At 46.9% G+C, this 13,626-nt stretch overlaps 1 protein-coding gene across 3 annotated transcripts in view; it reads right to left on the bottom strand.

Annotated features, from left to right (window-relative positions):
* The window catches only part of LOC140393781 (amphoterin-induced protein 1-like), a 112,948-nt gene extending 99,850 nt beyond the window's left edge, over positions 1–13,098 (bottom strand). For 2 of the 3 annotated variants that reach the window (XM_072480195.1, XM_072480192.1), the window contains exon 1: positions 10,442–13,098. In XM_072480195.1, the coding sequence (XP_072336296.1) occupies positions 10,912–12,432 (1,521 nt within the window). In that variant the 5' untranslated portion in view covers positions 12,433–13,098 and the 3' untranslated portion in view covers positions 10,442–10,911. Of the gene's footprint in view, positions 1–6,074; positions 10,096–10,441 lie in introns of those variants that run through there. The other variant, XM_072480194.1, reaches the window with a different exon arrangement.
* Between the last annotated feature and the right edge of the window lie 528 nt (positions 13,099–13,626).

Here is a 13,626-nt window from a genome sequence, read left to right as displayed (position 1 = left end):
GTGCTTCTGTGTATGTGTGTCCATGTGATTCTGTGTGTGTGGCTGTGTGATTCTGTGTGTGTGTGTGTGATTCTGTGTGTGTGTCTGTGTGATTCTGTCTGTGTGGCTGTGTGATTCTGTGTGTGTGCTGTGTGATACTGTGCGTGGCTGTGTGGTTCTGTGTGTGTGTGTGTGTGTCGGTGTGATTCTGTGTGTGTGTCTGTGTGATTCTGTGAGTGTATCGGTATGATTCTGTGTCTGGCTGTGTGATTCTGTGTGTGTGGCTGTGTGATTCTGTGTGTGTGGCTGTGTGATTCTGTGTGTGTGTCGGTGTAATTGTGTGTGTGGGTGTTGATGTAATTGTGCGTGTGCGTCGGTGTAATTGTGTGTGTGTGTGTGTCGGTGTAATTGTGTGTATGTGTCGGTGTGATTCTGTGTGTGTCGGTGTGATTCTGTGTGTGTGTCATTGTAATTCTGTGTGTGTCGGTGTGATTCTGTTTGTGTGTGTCGGTGTGATTCTCTTTGTGTGGCTGTGTATTTATGTGTGTGTTTCGGTGTGATTCTGTGTGTGTGTCAGTGTAATTCTGTGTGTGTGTGGGTGTGTGATTGTGTGTGTGTCATTGTAATTCTGTGTGTGTCGGTGTGATTCTGTTTGTGTGGGTCGGTGTGATTTTGTTTGTGTGTGTCGGTGTGATTCTGTTTGTGTGGCTGTGTATTTATGTGTGTGTGTGTCGGTGTGATTCTGTGTGTGTGTCAGTGTAATTCTGTGTGTGTGTGGCTGTGTGATTGTGTGTGTGTCAGTGCAATTCTGTGTGTGTTGCTGTGTGCTTCTGTGTGTCTGTGCAATTCTGTGTGATTCTGTGTGTTGCTGTGTGCTTCTGTGTGTCTGTGCAATTCTGTGTGTCGGTGTGATTCTGTGTGTGTGGCTGTGTGGTTCTGTGTGTGTTTCTATGTGTGATTCTCTGTGTGGCTGTGTGATTCTCTGTGTTTCGATGTGATTCTGTGTGTGTCTGTGTGATTCTGTGTGTGTGGCTGTGTGGTTCTGTGTGTGTCGGTGTGATTCTGTGTGTGTGGCTGTGTGATTCTGTGTGTGTGGCTGTGTGATTCTGTGTGTGTGTCGGTGTGATTCTATGTGTGTGTATCGGTGTGATTCTGTGTGTGTGGCTATGTGATTCTGTGTGTGTTTTGGTGTGATTCTGTGTGTGTGTCTATGTGTGATTCTCTGTGTGGCTGTGTGATTCTGTGTGTGTGTGGCTGTGTGTAATTCTGTATGTGTGGCTGTGTGATTCTGTATGTGTGGCTGTGTGATTCTGTGTGTGTGTGGCTGTGTGTAATTCTGTATGTGTGGCTGTGTGATTCTGTGTGTGTGGCTGTGTGATTCTGTGTGTGTGGCTGTGTGATTCTGTGTGTGCGCGTCGGTGAAATTGTGTGTGTGTGTCGGTGTAATTCTGTGTGTGTGTCTGTGTGATTCTGTGTGTGTAGTTGTGTGATTCTGTGTGTGTAGCTGTGTGATTGTGTGTGTGTGTCTGCGTGATTCTGTGTGTAGCTGTGTGTGTGGCTGTGTGAGTCTGTTTGTGTGTCTGTGTGTATATCTGTGTGTTTCTGTGTGTGTGGCTGTGTGAGTCTGTTTGTGTGGCTGTGTGTTTCTGTGTGTGTGGCTGTGTGTGTCTGTTTGTGTGGCTGTGTGATGCGGTGTGTGTCTGTGTGATTCTGTGTGTGTGTGGCTGTGTGATTCTGTGTTTGGCTGTGTGTGTGTGCCTGTGTAATTCTGTATGTCTGGCTGTGTGATTCTGTGTGTGTGGCTGTGTGATTCTGTGTGTGGCTGTATAATTCTGAGTGTGTGATTCTGTGTGATTCTGTGTGCGTGTCTGTGCAATTCTGTGTGTTGTTGTGTGATTCTGTGCATGTCTGTGTGATTCTGTGTGTGTTGCTGTGTGTAGCTGTGTGATTCTGTGTGTGTTGCTGTGTGATTCTGTGTGTGTCTGTGCAATTCTCTGTGTGTGGCTGTGTGTAGCTGTGCGATTCTGTGTGTGGCTGTGTGATTCTGTGTGTGTGGCTGCGTGATTCTGTATGTGTGGCTGTGGGATTCTCTGTGTGTGGCTTTGGTATTCTGTGTGTGCATCTGTGATTCTGTGTGTGTGCGTCTGTATGATTCTGTGTGTGTGTCTCTGATTCTGTGTGTGTCTCTGATTCAGTGTGTGTGGCTGTGTGATTCTGTGTGTTATTCTGTGTGTGATTCTGTGTGTGTGTGATTCTGTGTGGCTGTGTGATTCTGTGTGTGTGGCTATGTGATTCTGTGTCTGTAATTCTGTGTGTCCCTGTGTGATTCAATGCGATTCTGTGTGTGTTGCTGCGTGATTATGTGTGTGTGTGTATCTGTGTGCTTCTGTGTATGTGTGTCCATGTGATTCTGTGTGTGTGGCTGTGTGATTCTGTGTGTGTGTGTGTGATTCTGTGTGTGTGTCTGTGTGATTCTGTCTGTGTGGCTGTGTGATTCTGTGTGTGTGCTGTGTGATACTGTGCGTGGCTGTGTGGTTCTGTGTGTGTGTGTGTGTGTCGGTGTGATTCTGTGTGTGTGTCTGTGTGATTCTGTGAGTGTATCGGTATGATTCTGTGTCTGGCTGTGTGATTCTGTGTGTGTGGCTGTGTGATTCTGTGTGTGTGGCTGTGTGATTCTGTGTGTGTGTCGGTGTAATTGTGTGTGTGGGTGTTGATGTAATTGTGCGTGTGCGTCGGTGTAATTGTGTGTGTGTGTGTGTCGGTGTAATTGTGTGTATGTGTCGGTGTGATTCTGTGTGTGTCGGTGTGATTCTGTGTGTGTGTCATTGTAATTCTGTGTGTGTCGGTGTGATTCTGTTTGTGTGTGTCGGTGTGATTCTCTTTGTGTGGCTGTGTATTTATGTGTGTGTTTCGGTGTGATTCTGTGTGTGTGTCAGTGTAATTCTGTGTGTGTGTGGGTGTGTGATTGTGTGTGTGTCATTGTAATTCTGTGTGTGTCGGTGTGATTCTGTTTGTGTGGGTCGGTGTGATTTTGTTTGTGTGTGTCGGTGTGATTCTGTTTGTGTGGCTGTGTATTTATGTGTGTGTGTGTCGGTGTGATTCTGTGTGTGTGTCAGTGTAATTCTGTGTGTGTGTGGCTGTGTGATTGTGTGTGTGTCAGTGCAATTCTGTGTGTGTTGCTGTGTGCTTCTGTGTGTCTGTGCAATTCTGTGTGTTGCTGTGTGCTTCTGTGTGTCTGTGCAATTCTGTGTGTCGGTGTGATTCTGTGTGTATGGCTGTGTGATTCTGTGTGTGTGTATGTCGGTGATTCTGTGTGTGTGTTGGTGATTCTGTGTGTGTGTCTGTGTGGTTCTGTGTGTGTGTCGGTGTGATTCTGTGTGTGTGGCTGTGTGATTCTGCGTGTTGGTGTGAGTCTGTGTATCAGTGTGATTCTGTGTGTGTGTCTGTGATTTTGTGTGTGGGTCTGTGTGATTCTGTGTGTGTGGCTGTGTGATTCTGTGTGTGTGGCTGTGTATTTATGTGTGTGTGTGTCGGTGTGATTCTGTGTGTGTGTCAGTGTAATTCTGTGTGTGATTCTGTGTGTGTGTGGCTGTGTGATTCTGTGTGTGTGGCTGTGTGATTCTGTGTGTGTGCCTGTGTAATTCTGTATGTCTGGCTGTGTGATTCTGTGTGTGTGGCTGTGTGATTCTGTGTGTGGCTGTATAATTCTGAGTGTGTGATTCTGTGTGCGTGTCTGTGCAATTCTGTGTGTTGCTGTGTGATTCTGTGCATGTCTGTGTGATTCTGTGTGTGTAGCTGTGTGATTCTGTGTGTGTTGCTGTGTGATTCTGTGTGTGGCTGTGTGATTCTGTGTGTGTGGCTGCGTGATTCTGTATGTGTGGCTGTGGGATTCTCTGTGTGTGGCTTTGGTATTCTGTGTGTGCGTCTGTGATTCTGTGTGTGTGCGTCTGTATGATTCTGTGTGTGTGTCTCTGATTCTGTGTGTGTCTCTGATTCAGTGTGTGTGGCTGTGTTATTCTGTGTGTGATTCTGTGTGTGTGTGATTCTGTGTGGCTGTGTGATTCTGTGTGTGTGGCTATGTGATTCTGTGTCTGTAATTCTGTGTGTCCCTGTGTGATTCACTGCGATTCTGTGTGTGTTGCTGCGTGATTATGTGTGTGTGTGTATCTGTGTGCTTCTGTGTATGTGTGTCCATGTGATTCTGTGTGTGTGGCTGTGTGATTCTGTGTGTGTGTGTGTGATTCTGTGTGTGTGTCTGTGTGATTCTGTCTGTGTGGCTGTGTGATTCTGTGTGTGTGCTGTGTGATACTGTGCGTGGCTGTGTGGTTCTGTGTGTGTGTGTGTGTGTCGGTGTGATTCTGTGTGTGTGTCTGTGTGATTCTGTGAGTGTATCGGTATGATTCTGTGTCTGGCTGTGTGATTCTGTGTGTGTGGCTGTGTGATTCAGTGTGTGTGGCTGTGTGATTCTGTGTGTGCGTCGGTGTAATTGTGTGTGTGTGTGTGTCGGTGTAATTGTGTGTATGTGTCGGTGTGATTCTGTGTGTGTCGGTGTGATTCTGTGTGTGTGTCATTGTAATTCTGTGTGTGTCGGTGTGATTCTGTTTGTGTGTGTCGGTGTGATTCTCTTTGTGTGGCTGTGTATTTATGTGTGTGTTTCGGTGTGATTCTGTGTGTGTGTCAGTGTAATTCTGTGTGTGTGTGGCTGTGTGATTGTGTGTGTGTCATTGTAATTCTGTGTGTGTCGGTGTGATTCTGTTTGTGTGTGTCGGTGTGATTTTGTTTGTGTGTGTCGGTGTGATTCTGTTTGTGTGGCTGTGTATTTATGTGTGTGTGTGTCGGTGTGATTCTGTGTGTGTGTCAGTGTAATTCTGTGTGTGTGTGGCTGTGTGATTGTGTGTGTGTCAGTGCAATTCTGTGTGTGTTGCTGTGTGCTTCTGTGTGTCTGTGCAATTCTGTGTGTTGCTGTGTGCTTCTGTGTGTCTGTGCAATTCTGTGTGATTCTGTGTGTCGGTGTGATTCTGTGTGTATGGCTGTGTGATTCTGTGTGTGTGTATGTCGGTGATTCTGTGTGTGTGTTGGTGATTCTGTGTGTGTGGCTGTGTGGTTCTGTGTGTGTGTCGGTGTGATTCTGTGTGTGTGGCTGTGTGATTCTGCGTGTTGGTGTGAGTCTGTGTATCAGTGTGATTCTGTGTGTGTGTCTGTGATTTTGTGTGTGGGTCTGTGTGATTCTGTGTGTGTGGCTGTGTGATTCTGTGTGTGTGGCTGTGTATTTATGTGTGTGTGTGTCGGTGTGATTCTGTGTGTGTGTCAGTGTAATTCTGTGTGTGATTCTGTGTGTGTGTGGCTGTGTGATTCTGTGTGTGTGGCTGTGTGATTCTGTGTGTCTGCGATTCTGTGTGTTGATGTGTGATTCTGTGTGTTCTGTGTGATTCTGTGTGTGTTGCTGTGTGATTCTGTGTGTGTGGCTGTGTGATTCTGTGTGTGTGGTTGTGTATTTTTGTGTGTGTGTGTCGGTGTGACTCTGTGTGTGTGTGTCAGTGTAATTCTGTGTGTGTGTGGCTGTGTGATTCTGTGTGTGGCCGTGCAATTCTGTGTGTATTGCTGTGTGATTCTGTGTGTCTGCGATTCTGTGTGTTGATGTGTGATTCTGTGTGTTCTGTGCGATTCTGTGCGATTCTGTGTGTGTAGCTGTGCGATTCTGTGAGTGTTGCTGTGTGATTCTGTGTGTGTGGCTTTGGGATTCTGTGTGTGATTCTGTGTGTGTGTGTGATTCTGTGTGTGGGTCTGTTTGATTCTGTGTGTGTGGTTGTGGGATTCTGTGAGTGTGTCTGTGATTCTGTGTGTGGGTCTGTGTGATTATGTGTGTGTGGTTGTGGGATTCTGTGTGTGTGGCTGTGTGATTCTGTGTGTGTGTCTGATTCTGTGTGTGTGTGATTCTGTGTGTCTGTGATTCTGTGTGTGTGTCTGTGATTCTGTGTGTGTGGTTGTGTATCTGTGTGTGTTGCTGTGTGTGTGTGTGATTCTGCATGTGTCTGTATGATTCTGCGTGCGTCTGTGTGATGGGAAGTTCAGCCCAAGAGAACTTCAATGAAACATTTTCCTTCCATTCCACGTGCCTTTAATTCAGCTCTACATACAAATCTGCAGGTGAAATTATTCATCAGCACTGGAACAGCCAAGAATTCACAAATTAACAATACATCGACTTACATATTAAAAACTTTGTCATTCAAAAATAAAAACGCTTGAGAACCATGCTAATGGTTCAGTGGGAATAATCTGTGATCAGATTCCGTCTCCTTGGCTTTAAACATTCAGCAAAAGCTGTTGGTTACGCATTCAACCTTGGCACTTCCCGAAATGCGGTCAGTGGCAGAAAGCAATGGCCTTGGCTGTGATGCCCTTTCTAGTCAAATAGGCCATCGCCACCAGGGGGCATCTGTTACCTCATCCAGAGAAAGGGAGAGAAAGAATAATAACTAGCATAGCTCATTATTGGAGGACATGCTGAGAGCTGGGGAGAATTATGGTGTAAGTCCAGTGCACAGAGGATGAGCTTGTCCTCACCCAATAAGATAATTCTCACTAAAATCACGATACAATGTGACATTAGGTGGAACGGAGATCACAGTTGCAGCGAGCAGTCTCTTTCAGGCTACTTACAAGACATCAGACAAAAACCAGCAAGATAAACAATGTTTTCTGTGCCTGACACATTCAACAACACCAAAGACAGAACAATATCTCAAATTAATCTTTTAAACATCTTTGAATTTACAAGTGGACACAGTGATGGGTGTGATTGCTTAGGCAACTCAGAGTGACCCAAGTGTTGACGGACTCCAGATATACTGCCAATCCTGCATCGTTCGCTGGCTGGAGAAGGTGCAGAGCTCTGGTCACAATGTGATTATCAGGAGAGCTGGCTGTGTAGCAATCTGGATTAAGTTTAAAGTTCCTGGGTGGTCCATTTTGGGATATTTCAGATGCTGCAGTTGTACTGTAGCCAATGAGAGGCTGAAGGAGACTTGAACAACCCCCTCCAATTGCGTACCAGAATTGGACTTGAGCCTATATTCCAGTCTGACACCCGTCGTGCCATACTGAGGGAGTGTTGCACTGGCAGGGTGCGGCCTTCCGGAAGAGGCATAAAACCCAAATTTGCTCTCTAAGGTGGATGTAAAGGATCCCATGATACTCAAAGAAGAGCAGGGGGGGGGGGTTCTCCCCAGTGTCCTGTGCCAATATGGGATGCACGGTGGTCAACACTGTTGTCTCACAGCACCAAGGATCCAGGTTTGATTCCAACCTTGGGTCTGTGTGCACGTTCTCCCAGTATCTGGGTGGGTTTCCTCCGGATGGTCTGGTTTCCTCCCACAGTCCAAAGATGTGCAGGTTACATGGATTGGCTGTGCTAAAATTGCCCCTTAGTGTCCAAAGGTTAGGTGGGGTTACGGGTATAGAGTTGGGGATTGGGCCTATGTAGGGTGCTCTTTCAGAGGGTTAGTGGAGACTCAATGGACCAAATACCCTCCCTCTGCACTGTAGGGATTCTATGATTCTATATTCGTCAACCAGCATCACAAAGTACAGATTATCCGGTCATTTCTTACAGTGCTGTTTGTGGGAGCTTGCTGTGTACAAATTGGTTGCCACTTTTCCTACATTACAACAGGATTTTTTTCTTCCATCCTAGTTATCATGTGACCCACTGCATATTTAATATCAGTACGCTTGCAAAGCTATAACAAAATAATATTTCTATTTTTGTACAGAATATAAACACGCAGCAAACAACCAGTTCTCTCTTATTGATATATCATGGACACTCTCCTGGGGTCTGGGAGTCACTACATCTTAATTGAATATCTGTTCAAGCACCTCAGTGATCTGGGCTCTAATCCTCTGTCCACTGCACCTATATATCAATAACCTTCAGTACATGCAGAGCACCCATAACGCCCGATTACGAGCTCACCCTGAATTCTATGGACACAGATGCACTTAGCAACACCCACTTAAAAAAAACTTCTATGTATTGTAAGCCTCTAGCATCCCCCCCCCCCCCCCCACAGGATAGGCCATTCAACCCCTTGAGCCTGTTCTCCCATTAATGAGATCATGAAACCTAACTCCATATACCCACCTTTGCCCCATATCCTTCGATACATTTGATTAACAAATACTTATCAATCTCAAAATTTAAAATTAACAATCGATCTAGCAGCAGGTGCCCATCAGTTGTCTTTTGCAGAAGAGAGTTCCAAATGTCCACTGCTCTTTGTGTGAGGAAGTGTTGCCTAATTTTATTCCTGAAAACTCTGGTTCGGATTTTTAGTCAATTCCCCCAGTCCTATACTCTTCAGCCAGCAGAATTGATGGGTGGAATTTTCAACTCCCTCCCCCGTGTTTGTGGGCGGCCCGCCATTGGGCGACAGTCGAACCTCCGGACAGACGACCTCCGGAGGTCAGCGCGGTTTCCTGTTGTTCGCGCCCTCCGCCGCCAGGGAACCCACGGCGGGGAATCACTGTCGATGGGAACGGCCGGAATACCCCCACCCAATGTCTCTCAATCTATCCTAACTGTTCGCCATAATATTTTGAAAAACATTTCAAATCATCCCTGAAGCCTCTGACTCCCAGGAAATGCAACACTTAACGTGTAATCTCTTCTTGTAAACCCTGAGATCCCAGGTATTATTCTGGTAAATCTGTAAAATGATGTGTCTGCCAAACATGCCTGGTGTCAGTTACTTCCTACACAACATCCCCCTCCTCCTACTCCCCTCAATCCTCCCATCGCCGCCCAGGAACCAATAGATACTTTCCTGCCAGTTTGTCTGTGTCTCGTCAACAATCAGCACATTCTCTGCCTCACTGCAAACCAGAGACATTTTTCATTACATAAAACAGTCAAAGATGTTGAAGCAAATCACAGGAAACTAGGTACAAACGACAAGACATGAGGAACATTCTCTACATGTGATTGTCTAAATCCCTCGAACCTGTTGTTGCTCTGAAACAGGCTGTGATTGCAGACACCATGAAGACATAAATGGTTATATGTTTTAAGTAAATATTTGCCTCTACCAGCAGCTGTATGCAGTGCAGCCTTTGTGCAGTGCCTGTTTTTAAGTTCTGACTAATTAGGTTTTGCTTATTTACATTTTTATTCTGTGTGACTCATAAAAAATCTAGAACTCATTATTATATTTTGGATTTTAATTATTCATTGGAACTTTTAGTTGAAGCAGGTTTCATTCAGGAAGATAAGGCTAATCTCCCTCTCTGGAAACTGGAGGATACAGTGAGCTAATCAATGCACTGGGGTAAGTTACGAGAGACACTTAGCACTCTGCTTCACTGCATGCTGCGGAGAGTCTTCAATGATTCATGTACTGCAGTACTTGCAGTGGGCAGTTACAGTAATAGTGCAAAAGGTAACACACACAGTGATGCAGGGTCACGGGATATTTGACATTAAACAATGTCAAGACCAGGGAACCACATTTCCTACATTAAAAACAGCAAGCACACTGAAAATAAATACTTCATATTTAATGAAGCATATTTGGGCATCCTGAGGTTGCAAAGGCGCTATATTAATGCAAGTTCTTTCTATTTTCCTTTAGTTACTCCCTCAGTTACTAGCTCGGACAAGGCAAGCCCCTGGAATTTATTTCATTAATTTCCACTAAAGTTTCTCTTACTCTCACTCCAGTCCTAGGGCTATTAATTCTTACTGGGCTGCAGGGTGCTGGCTCTTATTACCCTCCAATAGCCCACCTTACTCTTGATAGCATGGATGAGTTACAGCAAGCTAGCCACCATGGAACCCAATTCGGCCCAGGTCAGATCAGCAGGGAGGGAGCAGGGACCCTGATTGACTGTTGCCTGCACTCTAACCCTATCGGTGTTAAAGCCAGTGCCAGAACAGCAAAGGAACTGCACATACATGAAGCGAGACAACATTAGTGATACAACAGACAGGTGCGGCTGAACATGATCAGATGTCCACGAATTGCTCCCTCTTTTCCCAGTATGTCCTGGATATTGTTTTTGAATTGCGTCATTTTGAAATCCTTTTTTCCTGTTCCTTTCTTCTTCTAGCTGTGTCTGTGGGGAAGAGGCATTTTGAGGAAAGGTGAATCAGTAGAGAGAGAACAGTGACTACATGGTGTAAAGGTTCGGGCCTGCCCTCCGGGAAACAACTGCCTCGTAACAGTGATCATTGGCCAACCAACACAGGGATTCAACTGAAACGCAGGCTGGTTCTTCCCAGACACTGAGTCTCGCATTCACCGCTGGTGAGATCAACAGCTGAATCTTTAACATATTCACCGGACGCTGGTTTCGGGACTCCTCCAAGGCCTGTTCTATTAATGGAGACCTTTGCTGGTAAAAAACTGGCTCCCCAATTCACCAGAAATTTGTTAGGCTTATATTTCATTCTTTCACTCACCCTTCCCACAGAGGTGCAGCACGCAGAGGCGAGGGATAGGCTTCCGTTTGCTTCGCCACCAGCCTATTTGGGATTTGCAGGTCTCACACAGAAGCGTTCCCCTGCCTGGGCAATCAGTCAGTCGATTCAGGCCCAGTGACTGCTGCAGCAAGTAGGTTGGCCACAGTTGCATTTTGGAAAGCTTGCAGCGGCTACACGGTTAGTCAGATAGGAGTACGAAGTAATTTAAGAAAATAAATAAATATTATGAAATATCGTGGACAGTTCAGGTCTCGCCCTGAACCGTGCAGTTTGCATTCTTAAATTGCGGCTGATCAAATTTTCTGCGAATTGTTTTGGCCAAATTGATAGTCACCAAGGTCGCCCCTGGCCTGCTAATTATTCCCATGCTCAGATACGAAGCATTGGCAGTCCTCACCCTGGTGTCTGCCAGCAGCCTGTGTGAATTACACAGAACATGGCTAAAGTGGTTAAACGACAATGGGAGAGTCGGAGGACACGGAGCCAATAGAACCGCAGTCAGATTTCTTTCTGGGCACAGTTAAGAGTCTCTTGTCCTCAAATTCTTCCACAGCATTGGGCTTGAGTTTCCCGTTCTGCCCTTGCATGTCCTTGGTTGGCTCAATGAAGGCCACACGCCGATCCATGGCAGCTTTATCCCCGGAGAGGTCATGGGTGGAAGTGGCACTCAGTATGGATGAGTGAATGCTCTCCTCCTGCTGGCTCTTCTGCATCTCAGCTTTGCTCCTGCACCAGCAGTGACATGGCGTGAGGTACAAGTAAATGAGAACCAAAATCACGCTGGCAACACACCCAACCAGAGTGGTGTAGGCTGTGTTGAGTGACTCGTGTGTGGGGCTCGCTGTGGAATTGTGCACTCTCAGTTGCACATGGATGGTCTCGTTGAACTGACTGCTGGTGGCCAGACAAGTGTAAGTCCCTGAATCTTCCAGTCTTAGATTGCCAAGCCACAGGCTGCCATCGGGAAACATCTTGAGGGTCTGGTTGTTGAGGCCCGCTTGTATGGTCTCATTGTCCGGCGTCACCCACACTTTTGTCATGTTCCTTAATCTGGTGTCGCAATGAAAGGTCAAGGTCCCTTCTAGGAAGGCCTCCACCTCCGAATCGATGATGGTGCTGCAGTTCATGTAGTCTTCCTGCAGCTCGAAGAGTTTGATGGACACCTTGTGGTTTAGGGGAAGGATGCACTTAAACTCATTCCTAAAGTCGACTGCAGAATTGAACTGTCGAGCATGCCATTGGATGACCATGAGGTAAAGGCTACAATGGCACACCAGGGGGTTGTTGTGTATGTAAAGACCGTTTTTGAGGTAGGCAGGTAGATCGTTGAGTTCCTGAACAGGCAGAGACTTTATCTTGTTACTTGACACATCCAATAGTTCCAGTCCGGACAGCCTGGTGTTTTCCTTCACTAACTCCTGTGGGAAACGTGTTATCAGGTTCTGACTCAGGTACAGCTTCTTCAGCATGTCCAGTCCTTCAAAGGCCGTCCTGTCGATCTGAGAGATCTGATTGTTGTACAACAGCAGCACCTCCAACTCCTCCAGCCCCTGGAAGTGTAGCTCTTCCAGAGCTTTGAGTTTGTTGGAGGACAGGTCAAGGTATTTCAAATGCGGTACCTCGGTGAAAGCTTCTTCGGACGTGAAGAACAAGCCATTGTGGCTGAGGAGCAGAGTGTGGAGCCTCGACAAACGAACTTTGGTCCACTCAGCTCTCAAGCGGGTCAGGCTGTTGTAGCTGAGATCCAGGACCGCTGTATACTCTGGCAGGGAGTTGGGGATATTACCCAGTTCCTTTTTCGAACAGCTGACAATATTACTGGCACAGATGCAGTCGGAGTGGCAGTTCAGCGCGGACACACTCATGGGACAGAGGTTACATAGAGCCACTAGAAGTAAAACAGCCAGGTAGGAAATTCCACAGTGGTATCCTCCAGTAAGGTAGGACTCCATCAGGCAGATCAACCACATTGTGAGGCTTCAGGAAGTGGTCATTGAGTGCACCAGAGTAAATCAGGGTTCACACCACACAGGGGAGAGGAACTTTTCTGGCAGAGGGAGCTTGCACTTGCAGCCATAAATAATTGAACATTGTGCAGGGTGCAAGTGCGTGCGGGCATTGTGCCACAACCCTGCATTCACCAACAAAAGTCACTGCTGTGTTGCCAACCATTGCTGGCACTTAACCCATTGCCCTCCTCACCCCGGGGTTGACTTACTGTTAACAGTCATAAATCTTCTGGGGTTTAGCAGTGGACCCCTTTGCTCCGTCTGCAGAGCTTTCTGCCGATGATCGCAGCCTCCCGTTTCCCAACCTCCTGCTGCGCGGATCGACGTTCAGCGGCGGCGTCTCCAACATCCACACAAGGTGATCGCCGGCTCGACAAGGGACAGGAAGACGGTGAAAGAGCGCTTGATCAAAGAGCGGATCCCATCCACAGCCGGACGCAGAGAGCAGAAAGAGGGAGCCAGGAAATCCCTGCCCCCGGAGCTGCAGGAGGGCGACGAGGGAGGCACAGGAGGTGGCACAGGACGATCCCAGGCTCAGTAGGCAGAGCTGCTCTCCTCTCTCTTCCCGCCCCCCTCTCTCTCCAGTTTGGTCACTCCGCTCTCTGCGCACTCGCCTCTCTGCCAGGGACAAGACTGTTTATTTCTCTGCTCTTTGCTCTCCCCCCATTGGAGGGCAAGGACATCCATCCGCAACTCTTCGACAATTCCGCCAGCCCATTGGCCAAAGCACTGAAGGCAGCCACCCAATGAGCAGAGCCTCAGCTTTAACCCATTGGACACTTCTTGTTCTATTTCACTGCAGCACCTTCCCAATCTCTGCAGTCTCACTCAGGCACAACTGTCTCCACTCATTGGCAAGATTCCTTGGCCTCCCCCCCCCCCCCCCCCGATTAAAAAAAAAATAGTCTTGCAGATTTCCCCGTCTAGTTTACTGAAGGCGGATTTCTCCTTCCTGGAGGGCAAGGGTCCAATATCAGGATGTCATCCAGGGGAAAACGCACCAACTTTTAAAATGCGGATTATAAACTATCATCATTCTCATTGGGGTTTGATATTAAGATTGGATTTGGTTAAATTATTCACAGCTATCCTGTTGCATTGAAATAATACAATTTGAATGAGTCATGATGTCCAAGTCATTGTCCTTCCCTTCTC

This window comes from Scyliorhinus torazame, chromosome 17 (genome assembly GCF_047496885.1).
Source record: "Scyliorhinus torazame isolate Kashiwa2021f chromosome 17, sScyTor2.1, whole genome shotgun sequence".
NCBI classification, from domain to species: Eukaryota; Metazoa; Chordata; class Chondrichthyes; order Carcharhiniformes; family Scyliorhinidae; genus Scyliorhinus; species Scyliorhinus torazame.
This window is presented reverse-complemented; position numbering and strand designations above follow the sequence as displayed.